The sequence below is a fragment of the Megalops cyprinoides genome, chromosome 4 (assembly GCF_013368585.1).
Source record: "Megalops cyprinoides isolate fMegCyp1 chromosome 4, fMegCyp1.pri, whole genome shotgun sequence".
Taxonomy (NCBI): domain Eukaryota; kingdom Metazoa; phylum Chordata; class Actinopteri; order Elopiformes; family Megalopidae; genus Megalops; species Megalops cyprinoides.
In genome coordinates this window covers 27,854,878-27,871,424 of record NC_050586.1, presented here as the reverse complement: position 1 = coordinate 27,871,424, position 16,547 = coordinate 27,854,878, and the positions used below count along the sequence as shown (strand labels likewise).

Genomic DNA, 16,547 nt, shown 5'->3' with positions numbered 1-16,547 from the left:
GTCTGACCACTTCATGGAAGCATTTATGCACTAACAATAATAAGCTACTCATTTGACATGTCACTCCTTACATGTAATGGTTAATGTGAGTTAGATTGTATCTGAGAAACAAACTCTTTCCAGAATATGTAGGATATTTAAAACTGCGCTGCTATCATCCTGAAGTCAACGAGTGGTTTCCTATGCACAGCGCTCCCTCTTCTGGTGGAAATTCAAATTGCGTCCCAAACACAAGGGAAGCCCCAAGGTCTTTTCGGAAGTTATAGTATCCACCTAAGGAATTTTTCATCCGTAGGGAGAGAGGTTACACTGAGACATGTTTATAAATTACTACGTCAACTGAGACAAAACAGAACACTCTGAATTGCTGTACTGTAAGTCTGTGAGCCTGTAAACCAGCTGCTGGAAGAAATGTTGGCTGACTGCAGTAAACAATGACTTCACACACAGTACAACAAAACAATAAAAGCAACTGTGTATTACACATAGACAAAGAGAAAGAGTACACGATCTGACACCCCACCTCAAGCTTATCAGGTCACACAAAAGGAAGGAACAATAAAATAATAAATCAGTCACCAGAGCCAGCAGGCAGAGGAGTGTTTAGATCACCTGCACATACAGGTGAGTTTGCTACAGAGAGGAGAACGATGGAGAGTGGAGCCGCCTCACCTGTATATGTTGTGGGGGACGTAGACCTCTCGCGAGGGGAACTCCAGCACCTCCTTGATGGGCCGAAGGTTCTTCTCAGCGACCGGTTTCACTGGGATCAGCTCAGAGGACAGGCAGGCTGCCACGGTGTCTGGTGCCGGCGTCACATCCAGCTTAATGGTACCTTCACAGGGAGACCAACCGTATGTGTCAACCCAGGGACAGTGTTTTGGTTGGATGCAGCCTTGGAAGGGTCAATCGCTTTGTATTTGCTCATTAGGGAAAACACCTTTCTTGGGTTTAATAGTTATGCGCTAAAAATTAAGCCTATGATCCAGCTTACATAAATAATTATAATGATAATTATGTATGAAGAATCTTTTTTTTCTCAGAGACCAGTCCTGAGCCATTCAATACGCTCGCATTACAAGTAATAGCAATGAAATACATAATTCCTGTTTTCTACACAAAACAGACACCAGCACACACAAACCCGCATGCACACAAGCATACACACACACACACACGCTCACATGCACGTGCGCAAGGGAAAAACTGTTCTGAAGACTTATGTTTGGCATACAATACACTAATTAATCTTATACATTCCTATTGTAACATCATCTTGAAGTGAGAAATATTCTCTTGAGGGAATGCTTTTTTGCTTTTGCAGGGTACAGTCTAAATGCACATGCAGTCAAACAGGTTTCTGCTTCACAGCCCCGACAGGAGCGATCCCAAAGTTGCCCTTCTACAGCAATGCAGTAAGAAAAATCACCTGTTATGGTCTTTATTCTTCTTTGCAGAGACGAGTATCTCTTAATGTCGGCCAGAAACTTGAACAGGTCCTCATCACTCAGACGGTCCCCCTCCTGGAAGCACAGCTGTCATTAGTCACGCATGATAAGGGTTTTAGCATGTTCACTCACAGTCCTCCTTCTGACAAGCTCTCAGACACCTCTCCATTCCCTGAGGAAGTTTTTCCCGGCATTATGACAGGCTTAAAGCAAAGCCCTGATACCAACGCACTGATACAGGATGCTAATCCGAGAGGACTTCCACTGCTGCCAGCGCTAGGATGACTTTGCATGGTTAGCGTATGTGTAACCTCATTACACGGGGCTTATGAGGCTTAATGGGGAGTTGCTGTAGTAAGTATCATCTCCCCCAGAGTCATTTGTGGCTAGGTTTACTTGGTTAATGTTTCTATGTTTGGGAATGCATTCAGTATCTTTATTTTCTGGGAAAATTAATCACGCTCTGGGCAAACAACAGCAAGGCCTCTGTAGCAGTCCAGTTTGATCTCAAGTTAGTCTCATGTAATTATCTACCACAATACTACCTTAAACTATAAATGTAATTCTTTATTGTTTTTCTTTTACATCGCCATCACTGTCTGTATTATTGATGTATTATTTCATGTTATGCTTATCTGACCTGCACTGTGACTCAATTGTTTCAGTGTGGGAAAGGTGCCATACAAATAAAGTTTAAAAAATACATAAATAGGATTTGCTCTTGAAGCTGAAAAAGATTCACTTTTGAGGTATTATCCTTGGTTGCCACTAGAGGGCAGTCTACCATTTATGGGGTTCATGAAGCTCCACCCTCCCGCTGTCTGTCACTGACCTGTTTGCAGAAAGTGCTGATGGTGATGGTGGCAGGTTTGAAGCCGGACAGATTATATTGGTCCTCCAATGAGGTGAAGCGCTCTGAGTTTCTCCGTGGCAGCTGGGTCCGCCTATCCATGCTGCTTTTACCTGCCCAACATGAGTGAGAGACAGTAAGAATCACCTACACACTGACTCTAGGGTCACCTGACCTATAACTGCTGCCACTTTAACAGTGCAACTCCTAACTACACACCTGTGTCACCCAATCAGGTTTCGGCATGTGTGACCCGTGGCTGTCAGGGTACGCAATACATTGCTGATAGGATCCAACTGCTTTCAAACAGCAATGTTGACCTCTTACTCAAAAATCAAGCAGGTCCTTTTAATTAATATGAAACTCCAATAAATCACAAAATCCACTATTCTAAATCTCCCAAGACAATATATTCAAATTTACCTCCCCAAGCGTTCTGAACATTCAGTTCACTGTCTGAACATTCGTTCAGGGGCAGCAGTGTAGCATAGTGGTAAGGAGCAGGGCTCATAACTGAAAGTTTGCTGGTTTGATTCCCCACTGGGGCCCTGCTGCTGTACCCTGGGGCAAGGTACTTAGCGCAGAATTGCCTCAGTAAATATCCAGCTGTATAAATAGATAATATTTAAAAATTGTAGCCTATGTAAGTTGCTTGGGATACGAGTGTTTACTAAATGACTACAGTGTAATTTAACACCCCTCCCTACGGTCTCCCCTGCCCTGCCATTACCATTCACACTCTCAGAGTCAGGCATGTCTCTGTCCAGTGTGGCCGTGCTGATGACGTTCATGATATTGACGGTGGCCCAAGCGAAGGGCATCCGATACCGCCCCAGCCGGTGACAGAAGATCTCCGCCTGGTTCCTGAGCTTCTCCAGCTTGTCTTTATTCTGAAAAAAGAGGGAGAGCAATGGGCCTATCTGGACCGAACTGTGAGTGGATGAGGACGTGAAAAACAGTCAAAGTGCAGATGTGGAAAGAGAATCAAGAGGCTATGCCTCCTGTCTCCTGTAGCTGTTTCATTACTCATTATTTATGAATAATCACAACCACACCATTACTCTCCCATACATTCCGGAAGCCGCTTGGTGGCAACTGCATTGCAAAACATGCCACACTAAATTAATCTGACCATCTGAAAACAGGGCAAGAGAAACAAACAAGAAATTAATCATGACACTTGGCAGCATTCTATCTTTTTCAGAGAATTTAATCACATCTTGTTTTTTTTTTCGTTTTGGTTTGGTTTTTGCAGGCCAAGCTTGCCACAGACCGAGAGGCTGTCCCAAGATTGCAATTCCAGTGTTCAGACACAGACTGGATGACAGAGTTGGTGGAGACACTGAAGAGGCAAACCGAGGCAGTAATTACATCACTCTGTCTGCGTCTCCAGCTCCTCCATTCTCACTGTGTTAACAGGAAAATGCTGCAGCTTGTTTTGCCTGTGATGCAACTTCAGAGAGAATAAAAATTAAAAGAGAAGTTTGTTGGTTGTGCAAACATTCTCCCAGCGTTACCTTTGCAGTGTCGCTCTCTTTCATCACCATGTAAGGGTCGGCACAGTCACTGATCTCCCCCTGCTGAAGCACCTTCTCAATCTGAAACAGAACAAACATCACATCTACTGTTACTGAACACCAGGGCTAGCCAAGGCTAATGTCACTGAGCGCCACTGATCAGATAGCAGTTACAGTACTGAACATTACGGCTAACATTGCTGAACACAACAGATCAGAGTGAGGTTACAGTACTGTGCAACTGGGCTAACATTACTGAACACCACAGATCAGGTCAGGGTGACAGTGCTGAATGCACAGTCATAGATTACAGTGTTGAGCACTGGGTTAACATTACACAGCAGCACAAAGCATCATCCATCCAGGGAAGGATAAATGGCTCAATAATTTAGCATGTACCACAGGAGCCACATTCAGTCAACACAAAACCCTCAGCTGCAAGTGTTAGCAGGTTAGAGTGCCAATCCACGTCACGCTGCCCACAAGATCATATCTGCACTATTTCACAATAAGCTCTCGGCGATTCAGTTCAACATATCTGCCTGTGGAGCGACATGAGGTTTCCTACATTTGAGGAGCTCAGTGGCTCAGTGGAAGTCTGAATCCTCAGCCAGCTGTTCTGATTGGCTGTGTCACATGGAACACAAACACTCCAGTTAGTGAGACAGAGCAGGGGGTGCAGTACCTTGATGACCAGGTAGATGTCGGGGGAGGGGTAGGTGATGGAGAAAATGGCCGACCTGGCCAAAGAGGAGTGGTCAATTTGGGGCGTGTGGGGTTTCAGGAACCCCTTCAGCTGGTCCGAGTTCAGGTCACAGTAGAAGTTCTCTGAAATCTGAGGACACAAATAACCACAGGTACAGTGAGGGGAGGGCAGTATGCTGTTAACAATATGCAAGCAAGCATTACATTTTGGACCAATTCTTCCACGTCATCAAGAGTGCAGATGCTGTCGAAAATTCACAAAAACATATATACACAAAGATATAAAAAATGTAATGCTTGTTTAGACTGACTTCTGAAAGCTGAGTTGAGCACCAGGAGCCTCAGCAGCTAGGCTGAATAACCCGGCCGGAGGCAGTCTTTGGAAACCAATGCCTAAGTGACCAAATGTAAATGTAACTGCCACGCTGCAGACATCTCCAGTGGCCCTACGTCTGATAATTGGTTGAACACACTGCCAAACCCTGCGTCTACCAAACCCGCAGTATCTACCAAACTCCCAGTTCACTGGCCTGGCAGGCATATTTCCCCTTTGTGATGCAGTCAGATAATGATCCTGACAGATCCTGATCTTGTGAATTTGGCAGCTGCTGCCTGAGCAAGGCTGACAGTCTAAAGGAGCTGATGAAGGCGGGTGACAGCCATTATGCCAGAGTGCTCCATTCAAAATTTTGTAGACGTTATGCGTATGGAGGCACCTTTTCACGCAGCCATTGTTAGAACACCTTTAGATTTTCTATCACTTGTTTTTTTGTGTAATATACAAAAACAAAAATATCCATGGTTTAGTCAACATGTAATTTTAAAGCATTCATGTGTATACATTCACATATAATTTGATATCAAACAGTCACTTTCAGTGATGCAATAGTAAAATTACATGGTGAAAATTGTGAAATACATATAACATGACATTTGTACATTAGGTAAATGAAAGTGGCAGTAATTTATCATGATTTACTCTATGACACAACCTTTCTGCTTAAAACTGCATCAAAGACACTGGATTTCCAAACTGCTTGAGCCCACAGAATTTGGGATATGCTCCATTCCTTCGAGCCATCAAGAAATTCCATGAGACCCACAGACATTCTCAGTGCCAGAGAAGATGTGAGTTCAGTGAGTTTATTTAGCAGGAAGCGGCCAACTCCAGGCCCAGAGCTCTGGTTCTGGTTTTCCATTCCTCCACATTTCTGAGGACTTAATTGAATATGCTGAATTGGGACATATCTGTGTGACATTCATATTTTATATGTGAGGTATACACTGTGATTAGATCATACGAGAGTCATTGACGTCACATGATAGCTCCACATATTTTGGGGGTTGATGAAGCCCCATCAATATAACTCTGATTAAAGCACATCCATTCTGAGAGTCAAGCTATGACAATTTTCCAGTGCAGTGTCCCCTACTTCTAGTGACAAATGAAAGACACCAGCTGTCCGGTCTCACACAAACTTGACCTGAAGTGACCTCCCCGGAGCCCGCATACCATTCCTACGGTCACCCTGAGTAGAAATCCTTAATCAGGCCCCACTCCTAACACCACATCACACTGGCTGTGAACCCTTATGAAATCGCAGCAGTGCTGCTGGAAAAACACCCAGTTTTGGACGAATTCCTGAAATCCATCCTATCCGGCGTGCCACTCGTGTGCTTCACATATTTATCAAAAATGTATATATTTATCATATTTATTACTGGAAATGACTGGACATTGCATTTGAACACCGAATGAGTGTGTGTGTGTGTGTGCGTGTATGTGTGTGTGTGTGTGTGTGTGTGTGTGAGTGTTTATGTATGTATGCGTGTGTATCTGTGCGTGTGTATGTGTGCATTTGTGTGTGTGTGTGTGTTGAGAGAAAAGTGTTATGGATTGAGCTGTGTACTATATTAAACCCAGTGAAGCACTTCCCTGAAAATTCATGGACAGCATTCCTGTAATTCCTGCACTGATGTACTATTGTAGCGGCGTCATCACAGAAATATGACAGAAACAATGCATTTCACTGGGCTGGGTTTGCTTTGTCAATGTGTCCTTATTTCACACTGTCTGCTAACAGGCTGTTTATCTTAAGGGCTGTAGGAGTAGGAGATTGCATACCCCTGTCATGCACTGAACAGCTTATGAGCTGAAGTTTGAGAGATGTCAGATGTCTTAACGCACTTCAATGCTTGTCTTTTTCATCTTTTTACTGGAAACTGGAGATCCATTTCCTCTTGCAAACCTCACTGGAACACCAGGCCATATGAAAAGCTGTAGCTGGCTTCTTGAATTCAGGTGACCATGAGCTTTAGTTACACTGAATGTCATCTGTCACTCTCTGAATAACCTGCATTCGCTTTATAATCAAGGTTCAACTGATTAGTTAAAAGCTAGGATAAAGGCAAAATCAAAAATCATTCTGTCACTGCAAGAAAGACTTACCTACTCCTTCATTAAGTGTATGCCCCTCACAAAGAATCATATGCTTGGTGCAATCACCCAATCAAATTCCCCCGTTTGTTCTTTCTTGTGGAATGCCAGGAGAGAAGTTGCCTAATTTCAGGCAGAAAGCTGCTGAATCAAATGAGTAAGTTCTTGTGTGGACAAAAAAGAGATCAGGATCTAATATCCATGAATATAAAAATATTTAAAAGAAGGAACACCAGTTTGTGTCCAGTTAAGGGGAAAAGAAAAATCCTTTGGCCTGAAATTACTGCAAAGAAAAAATGCAAATCCCTCAGCCCACAGAAAAAAAGCATATTGTAGCTTCTGTTCCAGGCAGGTGTTATCTGTAAATCCATCTTACCACATATGATAAAGCTAATCTGCGTTAACCTGTAACCGTGCAAACCTGGGTGAAGATTACAAATAAAGACCCCAAATCTTCACTCAACACACTATTCAGGCCCTTACGTAATTTACCATTTAATTCCCTGAACAAACAGAGCCACAACAGAGCGATGATTGATTGCACAAGCTTTTAACAATGTTGCTCTGTTTCAGAGCTCTGTGATAACAGCAAATGAACTCAATAAACGTGGCGCTGTGTTAACTTTGACGAAACCTGATTTGTTCCAAGGGCTGATGGAATTACCTAGTGTGCACCACACAAAGGCTCCGTTTCAACTGACAACCACAACTTTTCACACAGCTAGTGAGCCGAACCTCTGCTCAAATTCAATTTTACACCATATCTCGAGGGTCAAACTAATGACACAAATGGCTGGAGCTTCGCCTGATTTTATGTGGACTGATGCACAGTCCTCTGCACAGTTAACCTGCCCATGGCAAGGCTACTACTCCAATACAGTTGGCATCATTTCAATATCTTTATTTAGCTCTTTGTGGCGTTAAATACACACACACACACCCTCCTGGTTTCAGGCTCTTCACCCTACTCACACAGGATGCTTAACTGGCTCCCAAAGAATGGGTACTGACCTTTTTCTTCTCCTTCAGATCGTAGAGGGCCAAGGTGGCAAACAAGGGCTCTACCTCAATCTCAAACCTGGGGAAAAGGAGGCAGAGATGAGAAGCAAAGTCGGTCTGGGGTAATGGACCTGAATGAGCCAGTCTCAGTCAGCGCCATGTTTCTCTGTCTACATGAGTGACATTTTTACATCTCAACTAGTGAAATGTGATGGAGCGCTGTCATGCTATTCACACATTACTGAACCCAGATCAGTGCTTCCATCTACAGCCACGCAGAAAGATCTGAATCCAGACCAGTGAGTCACGCATAATTGTCCACAAAGATCTGAACCCAGATCAGTGCTTTCCTCTACAACCACTGAGAAAGATCTGAATCCAGATCAGTGAATCATCCATTATTGTCCACAAAGATCTGAATTCAGATTAGTGCATCATATCATGTCCTCATATCATATATCATCATATCATACAAACAGCTGCTAAGCAGATAAACAGTAGCAGTGCTGATTCTGAATCTCGCGCTCAGTGCCTGAAACGAAGCAAACTGAAACCTTACTTGATGACTTGGCACCGGACGAGAATTCGGTGCCCGATGTGCTCCTTGGGGCAGTCGGGGATGGGACGTATTTCCACTGTGTCCTCCTGTTATCGGGTAAGGGAGGAGGAAAGAGAGAGAGCGTCACCTGACTGAGAAGTCATTCATTCATTCATGAACTCATCACTTCATCTATGTGCGTAAGCATGTGCACTGTCACATTGTAACAAAAGATGAACTAAATCTGCAGGGAAGACAAACCTCATTCAATCAATTTTCAGTTACAGATTCATGCAAGGGATATTTCTTTGCACATTGCATTCATTCTGCTGTAACTCAACAAATGTGCTTTTTGGTGAAGAGGCAATGCTAATTGTGAGTCAGGACTGTATCACGAGGAAAGTGCCTGAGGGTAAGAGGTCGTAGGTGAAGTGCTGGAGTGGTGACTGGTTACTAAACCAAAGGGTGTGACTTAAAGGGCAGAGTCCAAACCATTCAGTAGTGGGATACAGGGAGGGGGGGGGGTCTTACATGTTTGAGGGAACAGACCTTTGGGGATTTGGCTGTTTGGATTCAGGGGTCGTAAGGGGGCAGCTCACCTCATCAGCAGGGGGGAAGAGGGCGAACAGCTCGGGGTGGCGGCTGGACTGCCGGGCCTCCTGGTTGAAGCGGTCCAGGTCGTCAGGGTTACTGAAGCGCAGCAGGCCCTCCACTCGGGGATCCGGCTGCAGGCCCCGCAGGTCGAAGTCCGAGGACGTCAACGTGCGGGTGGAGTCATCACACAGCACTGCCAGCGAGGGGGACTTAACCTGCGGGGGGGCATTTCAGGACAAACCTTAACGCTAACAGGTAACGCTACCCTCACCCTGAGAGACTGCAGCAAAACGGTGTGGTGTTGAAAATCTCCTGCATCCTGGGACCATGCAAGAAGAGGGATTAAGAGAGGCATGCACTCCATCGGCATCATGGGAGAGTTTCTCTAGTCGTAGGATTCTACAGGGGCTCCGCATGGCAGCGCTGGGACGGAGCCAGGGAGGCCGCATGAACCCTGTTGCGCTGTGCCCTACTTCTCACGGCAAAACCCCTCCCAAAAAAACAAGCAGGACCCAGCGGCCTCTCTGTGACACAGTCGGGACGATCCCCATGGCCACCGGGCTACAGGAGAATCCGCAAGACTGCTAATTTCTCTCGCGCATTGGAGGGACCCATTAGAGCGAACAATGGGCCTGTTCTCTCCCTAGCCTGGCTCTCAGCTCATGAAAAATACATGGCTGGAAGGAGAATCATTAAAGGTTGGCACAGCCTGGACCAAGAGGGGGGGGGGGGGGGTGACTGAATGAATATTCACGCATCATTGTGCCTCCAATAAACAAGGGCAGCAGATGGGGGGGGAGCACCCGGCATGAGAAAATGAGGTTTTCTGTCAGTGCCAGAAACTGCACTACTCAGAACCAACCAGCTTCACCACAGGGCATCTTTCATGAAAGAGCTCTGAAAGTCAGACAGACTCAGACACCAATGAAGGGAAGGAAACAAGACTGCTTTAAATGAAACATATTCAGTACACCTTCTGCACTGATTGCCCTGTTGAATGAACATCCTTTGAGGTCATTTGCCTTATGCTGACATATAATGGATGTTAGATGACACTCATGTACAGGATATGTACTTATTCTCTCTAGGAGATGTTGCTCTCTTTGAACCAACAGCAGGCCTTGGAGGGGCGTCGGGGGTCACTCACCGGGGGTTCCTGTTTCTCAGGCTGGACGTCGGACTCGAACGTCTGCTTCTGCAGGAGCTTGTGCAGGCCCGACCTCTCTGAATACGCGTTCCACCCATCGCCCTGACACCTGGGTGCACAGGATCGCAGACACAGCAGCGGTTAGCCGCACCGCTACTGCCACCCTCTTATCGAATCACACCAGAGTACACATTTCTGTTCTGTTTCTGCTCTCAAACAAACGGCCAGCGCGCAGGCGTGAAAAGCAAGTCCCCAGCCTGTGCCGGTGGCCGATCTGCTGAAATATGAAAAACATGTGGGCTATCTCCCGGCCGACCAGACGGCGTACCAGCACCGCCACTCAGACAGCATTCTGAGAAAAGGGGAAGTGCGGCAGGGACAGTGATGCTGCAGGACGCCAGGTGCGAGGCCAGGAACAGGGTCACTGCGTGTCTCCGTTGTTATAATCCCGTGAGCCTGTAGTCTGCTCAGTCTGGAAATGGGTTTGAATTTGTCATAACTTTAATACTCTACCTCCTGCTGACAACCAGCCAGGGCTGAGTGTAGCTCTGAACGCAGTCTCTCACGTGGGGGTCCAGCTCCACCCTGCACACACACAGAGAACACAGTGAGGTGAGACTCACACACACACATGTACGCACACATGCACTGTACCTTCACAGACACACACACACTAGACTGGAATGAGACTATCATCATCAGCACATTCTGCATTCCAGTCCTGTGGTTATCTGCCTCCTGGCATGGGGTAAACCCTTCAAGGCGACACAAGCGAAAGTCCAGCCCATCAACGGTAGGAATTCTTACTGCTCACTGATAAAACCAAGGCTCAGAAATGCATTCTTGAAATGATCCACAAGTCATTTTACAACTGTCACCTCATTCTTTGCATCATCAGAGTGTATTCCTCATAGCTTTTAATCCGCTTTAAAATGACACAGCCATTCGCATTGGGTAGAGTACTGGGGCAGCTCTCATGTTGTGACATGAAAACTAGACCTAAAGGTTGCGGGCTCAAGCCACAGGCAAGGTACGACTGTTGAACGGTTGAACAATGTCCCACAGTTATAGGAAGGAGTGATAGAGCAAGTATGAGGCATGGCCTGTAAGCACATATAAACAATCATCATGATAATAAAAATGATATGATTTTAAATAGGTAATTTTCACAGGTGATTCTCATTCTAGTGCTGGAGAGACATGAAATTGTTAAATGAGCTCAGAGTGACGGGAATCCGGAGGGCCGTGCCTCTGAATCACTTCCCAAACATCAGGCTGGTGAATGGGAATCTCCAGCTTGATCTGTGTAATAGAGAGGGGCGTGTCCCCAGGGGCATGCAGGGGAAACGGGCTGTCAGTCCCACACCAAGCTAAAGGACACTTGCATAAACCAGCCCGGATTCATGTCTGATTCATATCCACAGCTCTGTGTGTGAGTGTGTGTATTTGTGTGTGTGTGTGTGTGTGTGTGTGTGTGTGTGTGTGTGTGTGTGTGTGTGTATGTGTGTGCGTGTGTTGCTGTTTTCTGCACACATTTGAAGACATGGGATGGGGGGTGTGCCAGGGGCAGTTAGGGTTGGGGGCACGGGGAGACAGACACCGCCTCTTGGAGTGAGATCTCCAGAGATACCGGAGGGGGGACGTACCCTTCCTCTGGGACAGAGTGGTGCACGGTCCTGCATTCTCTCTCTGCCAGCTCCACCTCCAGCCTGTCGTCGGGGAAATCGCCGAGCTCCTGCATGAGCTCCGAGTCTCCGCTCTGCAGCTGCGTCATCAGGAAGTCCTCCAGGTCCAGAGGCTCCACCGCGTCGTAGGACTGAGGCTGCACACAGAAAGCGATCTTAAACTGATGATGTGATACAGAGGCTACCATTTAACACAGAGACACTGGCATTAAACGCTGAGACACACAGGCTAGCGCTCAGCACAGAGACAGTGGAGTAAATACAGCAATGGAAACACCAGCCTTCAACACAGAGACACCCAAAGGCTAGCATTTAACACAAGGACTGGAATTAAACTCAGAGAGGTGCACACACACACACACACACCAGCGTAAACCACAGAGACATATGTACACTGAGGTTAAACACAGAGACATGCACAGACCCTCCTTAAACACACAGATCACACCACCAGACTGACGGTAAACATAGAGACACACACACTGCGTTACAGACAGCATTCACAACCACACACCTGCACGCAGAGTTCAGGGGGAAACATGGATGTCACACAGAGACAAATCTTTCTCCAAACATGGGGGGAGGGGAAGTTATACTGAACAAGGATGCAGTTTTATTTGTTCTCAGTTTTCCCCTACATATCCACAACATAGAGACCCATTGTAGGAAGGTGATGAAAATGTGATTTCGGCTCCGCAGGTATTGTGGTCCTTTACTATAGTTCTTATCCCCATTGGCCTTGTGTTCAATTAAAAAAATTACAACACAGCCCGGCATGTTTAAACATCTCAGATGCACAGTCAACACAAGCAAATTCAAACCTTGAAAGTGAATTTGTAGAAGAACAAGAACTTTTTTTTAAAAAAAAAACAAAACATTTAACCACCATTGAGGTGAGACCTTCATGTTACAGATTTCCGAGCCTTCAGGCGTGGCCCGACATTAGTGAGAGGGGGAGAGGGGTGGGGTCGGACAGGTTCCGTCAAGATCTGTTTTGGCGGTGCGGGGCCTGCAGAGGGCCCACCTCCAGCGGGTGCTACCGTGCTCCACACTCTCTCGCCCCCTCGGCACGCATTCCTCCACACTGAGCATGAGCTCGCGGACACGGCTTTTAGGAGGGTGATCTGGAAAGCCTGAGGCAATTCTCAGCCAGGGCGGAAATCACCACCAAATCCCCCCGGTCCAGAAAAGCACATCTTATGGCATCCGTGACTTTTAATATATTTAGATGGGCTGTATCAAATACATACCAATATGCCATCACATGGATATGCATTATACTATACCGTGTATACTGTGAATAAATAAGTTGATTTTTTGGCATTAAATGTACATGTGACACAAGAGAGATTCCATAATATATGCTTTTGTACTTATATATGCTTCTCTTGCATATATAAGTACAAAAGCATACAACATGGACATGATTTGCATCTGAAAATTATCCACAATAACATTTCAGGGTGTGCTGGCATTCTGGGTGAGAACCACAGAGCATGATACAAATGTTTAATGTATTGCAAAATATCTTGTTACTGCCTGTAAGTCTTAAAATACAACATTATACTTAGACCATATCGCCCACCTTTACCTCACCCACAGTCATCAGCACAGACATCTACATTCTGAGTAAAGAAAGCCACCCCGTAATTGCCCTCTGCCCAGCCCATAAAGGTTTACTGAGACAAGCATTCCTTTCAGACACGCTGTGTATGTGTGAAACATTCAGCCAGGTTACATATCTGTTGATAAGGCCTTATCCTCAGGTAACTGTGCCAGACCAGTGCTTATTTAATCAGGTTTGCTTAGAGTTTGACAAGAAAAATCCTTCAAGCGCGTTCACTCCACAGTCACATTCGTGTGAGGCGCATTTTCTTCTCTCACATGGTGTCTGCCGTCACCACAGACAGAGGCCAGACTGCGCAGAGGAACTTCCCCAAACCTTCCGCTTCACCACAGGCCACTGCAGTCAACATTATTCACGCAGGAATCATCACAACAACCCAAAAAGCAGGAGCCTGCGCCGTCACGGTTTTATGAAGGCCCAGCCTTATCAACCCGGGCCTTTCAGTAACGCAGTAAACAAATCTGCTTCTAAAAACGGACACCGAGGGAATAAACAGCCCCACCAATAAGCCCAGCATATCCCCATCAGAGCCCACGTAGCCTGCGCTGTCAAAACAATGGCTTCAGAAACGCTGAAAGTTAGTTGACACGGTTTTGCATGTGTAAGCACGTCACAGCGCGCATGCTACAAAGCCGTGCCCACACTGAGCTACGCTCCTATTTGTGCAAAACCCCAGCTCACTAAACACTTTCTCCGAGCAGACTCGTTTCCCAGGTGCCGCAGGAGTAAATAAAAGAACAGGCGGCACACGCTGAAAATGACCCCGAGGGCGGCCTGCGCCGAAAAAAGTGAAGGGGAGGGGCCCACAGAGAGAGGGTGCTAGCACAGAGAGGGGAGGTGCACAGAAAAAGGGTGTTGTTGCAGAGAGGGGAGCTGCGTTTGCTACGGGTTGCCTAAGCATGTTCTTTCACATCTTCGCTCCCTGGAGCCTAGTGTTTCTGAAAGGTCCCAGACGGCTTTGATGCTTTGCAGGGTTTACGAGGACAGACGAGAAAAAAAAAGCACAACAGCGCAACAGAGAAAGTGAGAGACGGAGAGACAGACTGGCAAGACAGACAGACGGACAGAGAGAGAGAATCAAAAAGATGATGTGCAAGTGAAGCTATCATTTTTACTGTGTTATTTCCAAATAATATTGTTAATGAATTAGAAATATGTTTGGATATGCAAATAAATAAAGCACATGAGATTGAAACTGAATTGAGAGAGAGAGAGAGAGAGAGAGAGGGGTAGATAAGATGACTTACAACAATTCATAGTTGGGCCATGATCAAGAGATTAGCAGGAAAAAAACAAACAGGTGATCCAACTTTCCTCTTCAAAAGTATATTAACTGCAGATTAACGCTGGTGTGGTGAACGGCAAATCTGGACAAGTTTTTGAAAGTGCACCTGGGGGCAAACCGCATGCATTTGGCACCCATTTCCACATATCTAGACACCTTCTTTCATGACACACTTTTTTTCTGACCCCAGGACAAAAGATAATCAACAATTACTTGCAAATCTTCTGCATGCATCCAGAAAACTGGAGTGACCTCTTGCGAGGAAACACCTCTCTGTGGTCTGATGTAGACACTGAGGATCTATTTAGCACACTGCATGCTCCGTCTTGTTGAAACTCTTCCAGCTCTTCGCTACAACTCCTTCATGCTGCAACTCAATGCACTCAACTGTGCACAAACAATCTTTATGTTTCACTCGAGTGCTCAGAGAAAATGTTCAGCATCTAATCATCCACCTCCACCCAATCAGGCAGAGCCAAGCAAGAGGCAAATGATCTGTGATAAGCACAAAAATAATACCTGTGACCTGTGTGCGCAAATCATACGTTTAAAACAGAAGTTAAGGAGATTAACAACCAGCAGGGAACTCTCCAGGTACACTACATCTTTTCTTTAAATCGGTGAAACAAACTCACCCAGCTGAAGGCTCAGTTGATAAAATGGCGTCGCCCGGAAACAAAAAAAAAGAAGAAAAAAAAAAGAAACTGTGCAGTTGGTGTCTGCCTGGGGAGAGGGGTGTTCAACATCCTCATGATGCGAGAACCGCGAGCAAACAGCCTACGAAGCCTGACGCTTGACTTCAGGATGTGACATCACCACGGTTTCCTCATTCATTTTCACAACTCTGCGCCAGCAGTTTAGACCTGCGCCTGCCTAATGTGCCACCGTACCAATCAACATGAAGCTGTCACATTTCAGCTGGGCTTATGGAAGCAGGAGACACAGTCACAGTGAATCCACTGCGACTATCCCTCCTCATCCTTATGCTACTAGCTAATTGTTGGTGATAATGCTCTGTGTTTTTCTGATTGCATTGATATACCTCTTACATGAAGCCAACACCAACTTCCCTGACAACACATAAAACACAAGACAGATTGAAACTCCCTAACACAGACCCAACACAACAAACTTTTAAAACTGAGGTGAATCGCTAAAACAAATTAAAAAAAAAAAAACGTTGGCAGTGAATTTTCTTAACCGTCTAAGGGTGGAGCTGTTGTGTGACATACAGCCTCTTCTCTCTACAAAAAACAGGTCAATGCTGTAAAACAAATGTAATATCATAATAACATTAATATCATAAAGTAGTAATAATAATAGTGTCAATAATGCCAAAATAAATGCTTGGACTGGCATTCTTTGGAGACAGATGTGCATGCAAAGAGAAGAGTCCCTCCACAGTCCTGTAGATTATGGAAAAATATCATCATCAAGATTATGGTATTAAAAACCATATCCCCCGTGTCCTAAATCCACTCATATTGAAGATTTGTCTCTGTAAGCTGCAAGGTAAGCGGGCCCCCCACCGCCTCAGCAGACCGTGGCCTGACCCATTTTCAGAGGGAGATCGGGAATGAGTTGGACGTTAAGCCCAGATGAGAGAGCCAGGGAACGTTCCCTTTTGTGGGAACAGGCTGACTATGGGAAAGAAATGATGGTGAGAGGGAGCAAATATCGGAGGGGTCAGCTGCTGCATTCGAATTCTGGAAGGG

General features: G+C 45.7%; 1 protein-coding gene across 1 annotated transcript in view; it reads right to left on the bottom strand.

The window, feature by feature from the left end:
• dock8 (dedicator of cytokinesis 8) overlaps positions 1-16,547 on the bottom strand; it is a 56,672-nt gene that overhangs the window by 28,511 nt on the left and 11,614 nt on the right. Inside the window, exons 3-14 of the mRNA XM_036526083.1 lie at positions 11,882-12,057; positions 10,749-10,820; positions 10,236-10,344; positions 9,094-9,303; positions 8,516-8,601; positions 7,969-8,035; positions 4,501-4,650; positions 3,816-3,896; positions 3,029-3,188; positions 2,281-2,411; positions 1,430-1,523; positions 673-835 (exon numbers count right to left, since the gene is read on the bottom strand). Coding sequence (XP_036381976.1) covers positions 673-835; positions 1,430-1,523; positions 2,281-2,411; positions 3,029-3,188; positions 3,816-3,896; positions 4,501-4,650; positions 7,969-8,035; positions 8,516-8,601; positions 9,094-9,303; positions 10,236-10,344; positions 10,749-10,820; positions 11,882-12,057 — 1,499 coding nt within the window. The remainder of the gene's footprint in view (positions 1-672; positions 836-1,429; positions 1,524-2,280; positions 2,412-3,028; positions 3,189-3,815; positions 3,897-4,500; positions 4,651-7,968; positions 8,036-8,515; positions 8,602-9,093; positions 9,304-10,235; positions 10,345-10,748; positions 10,821-11,881; positions 12,058-16,547) is intronic.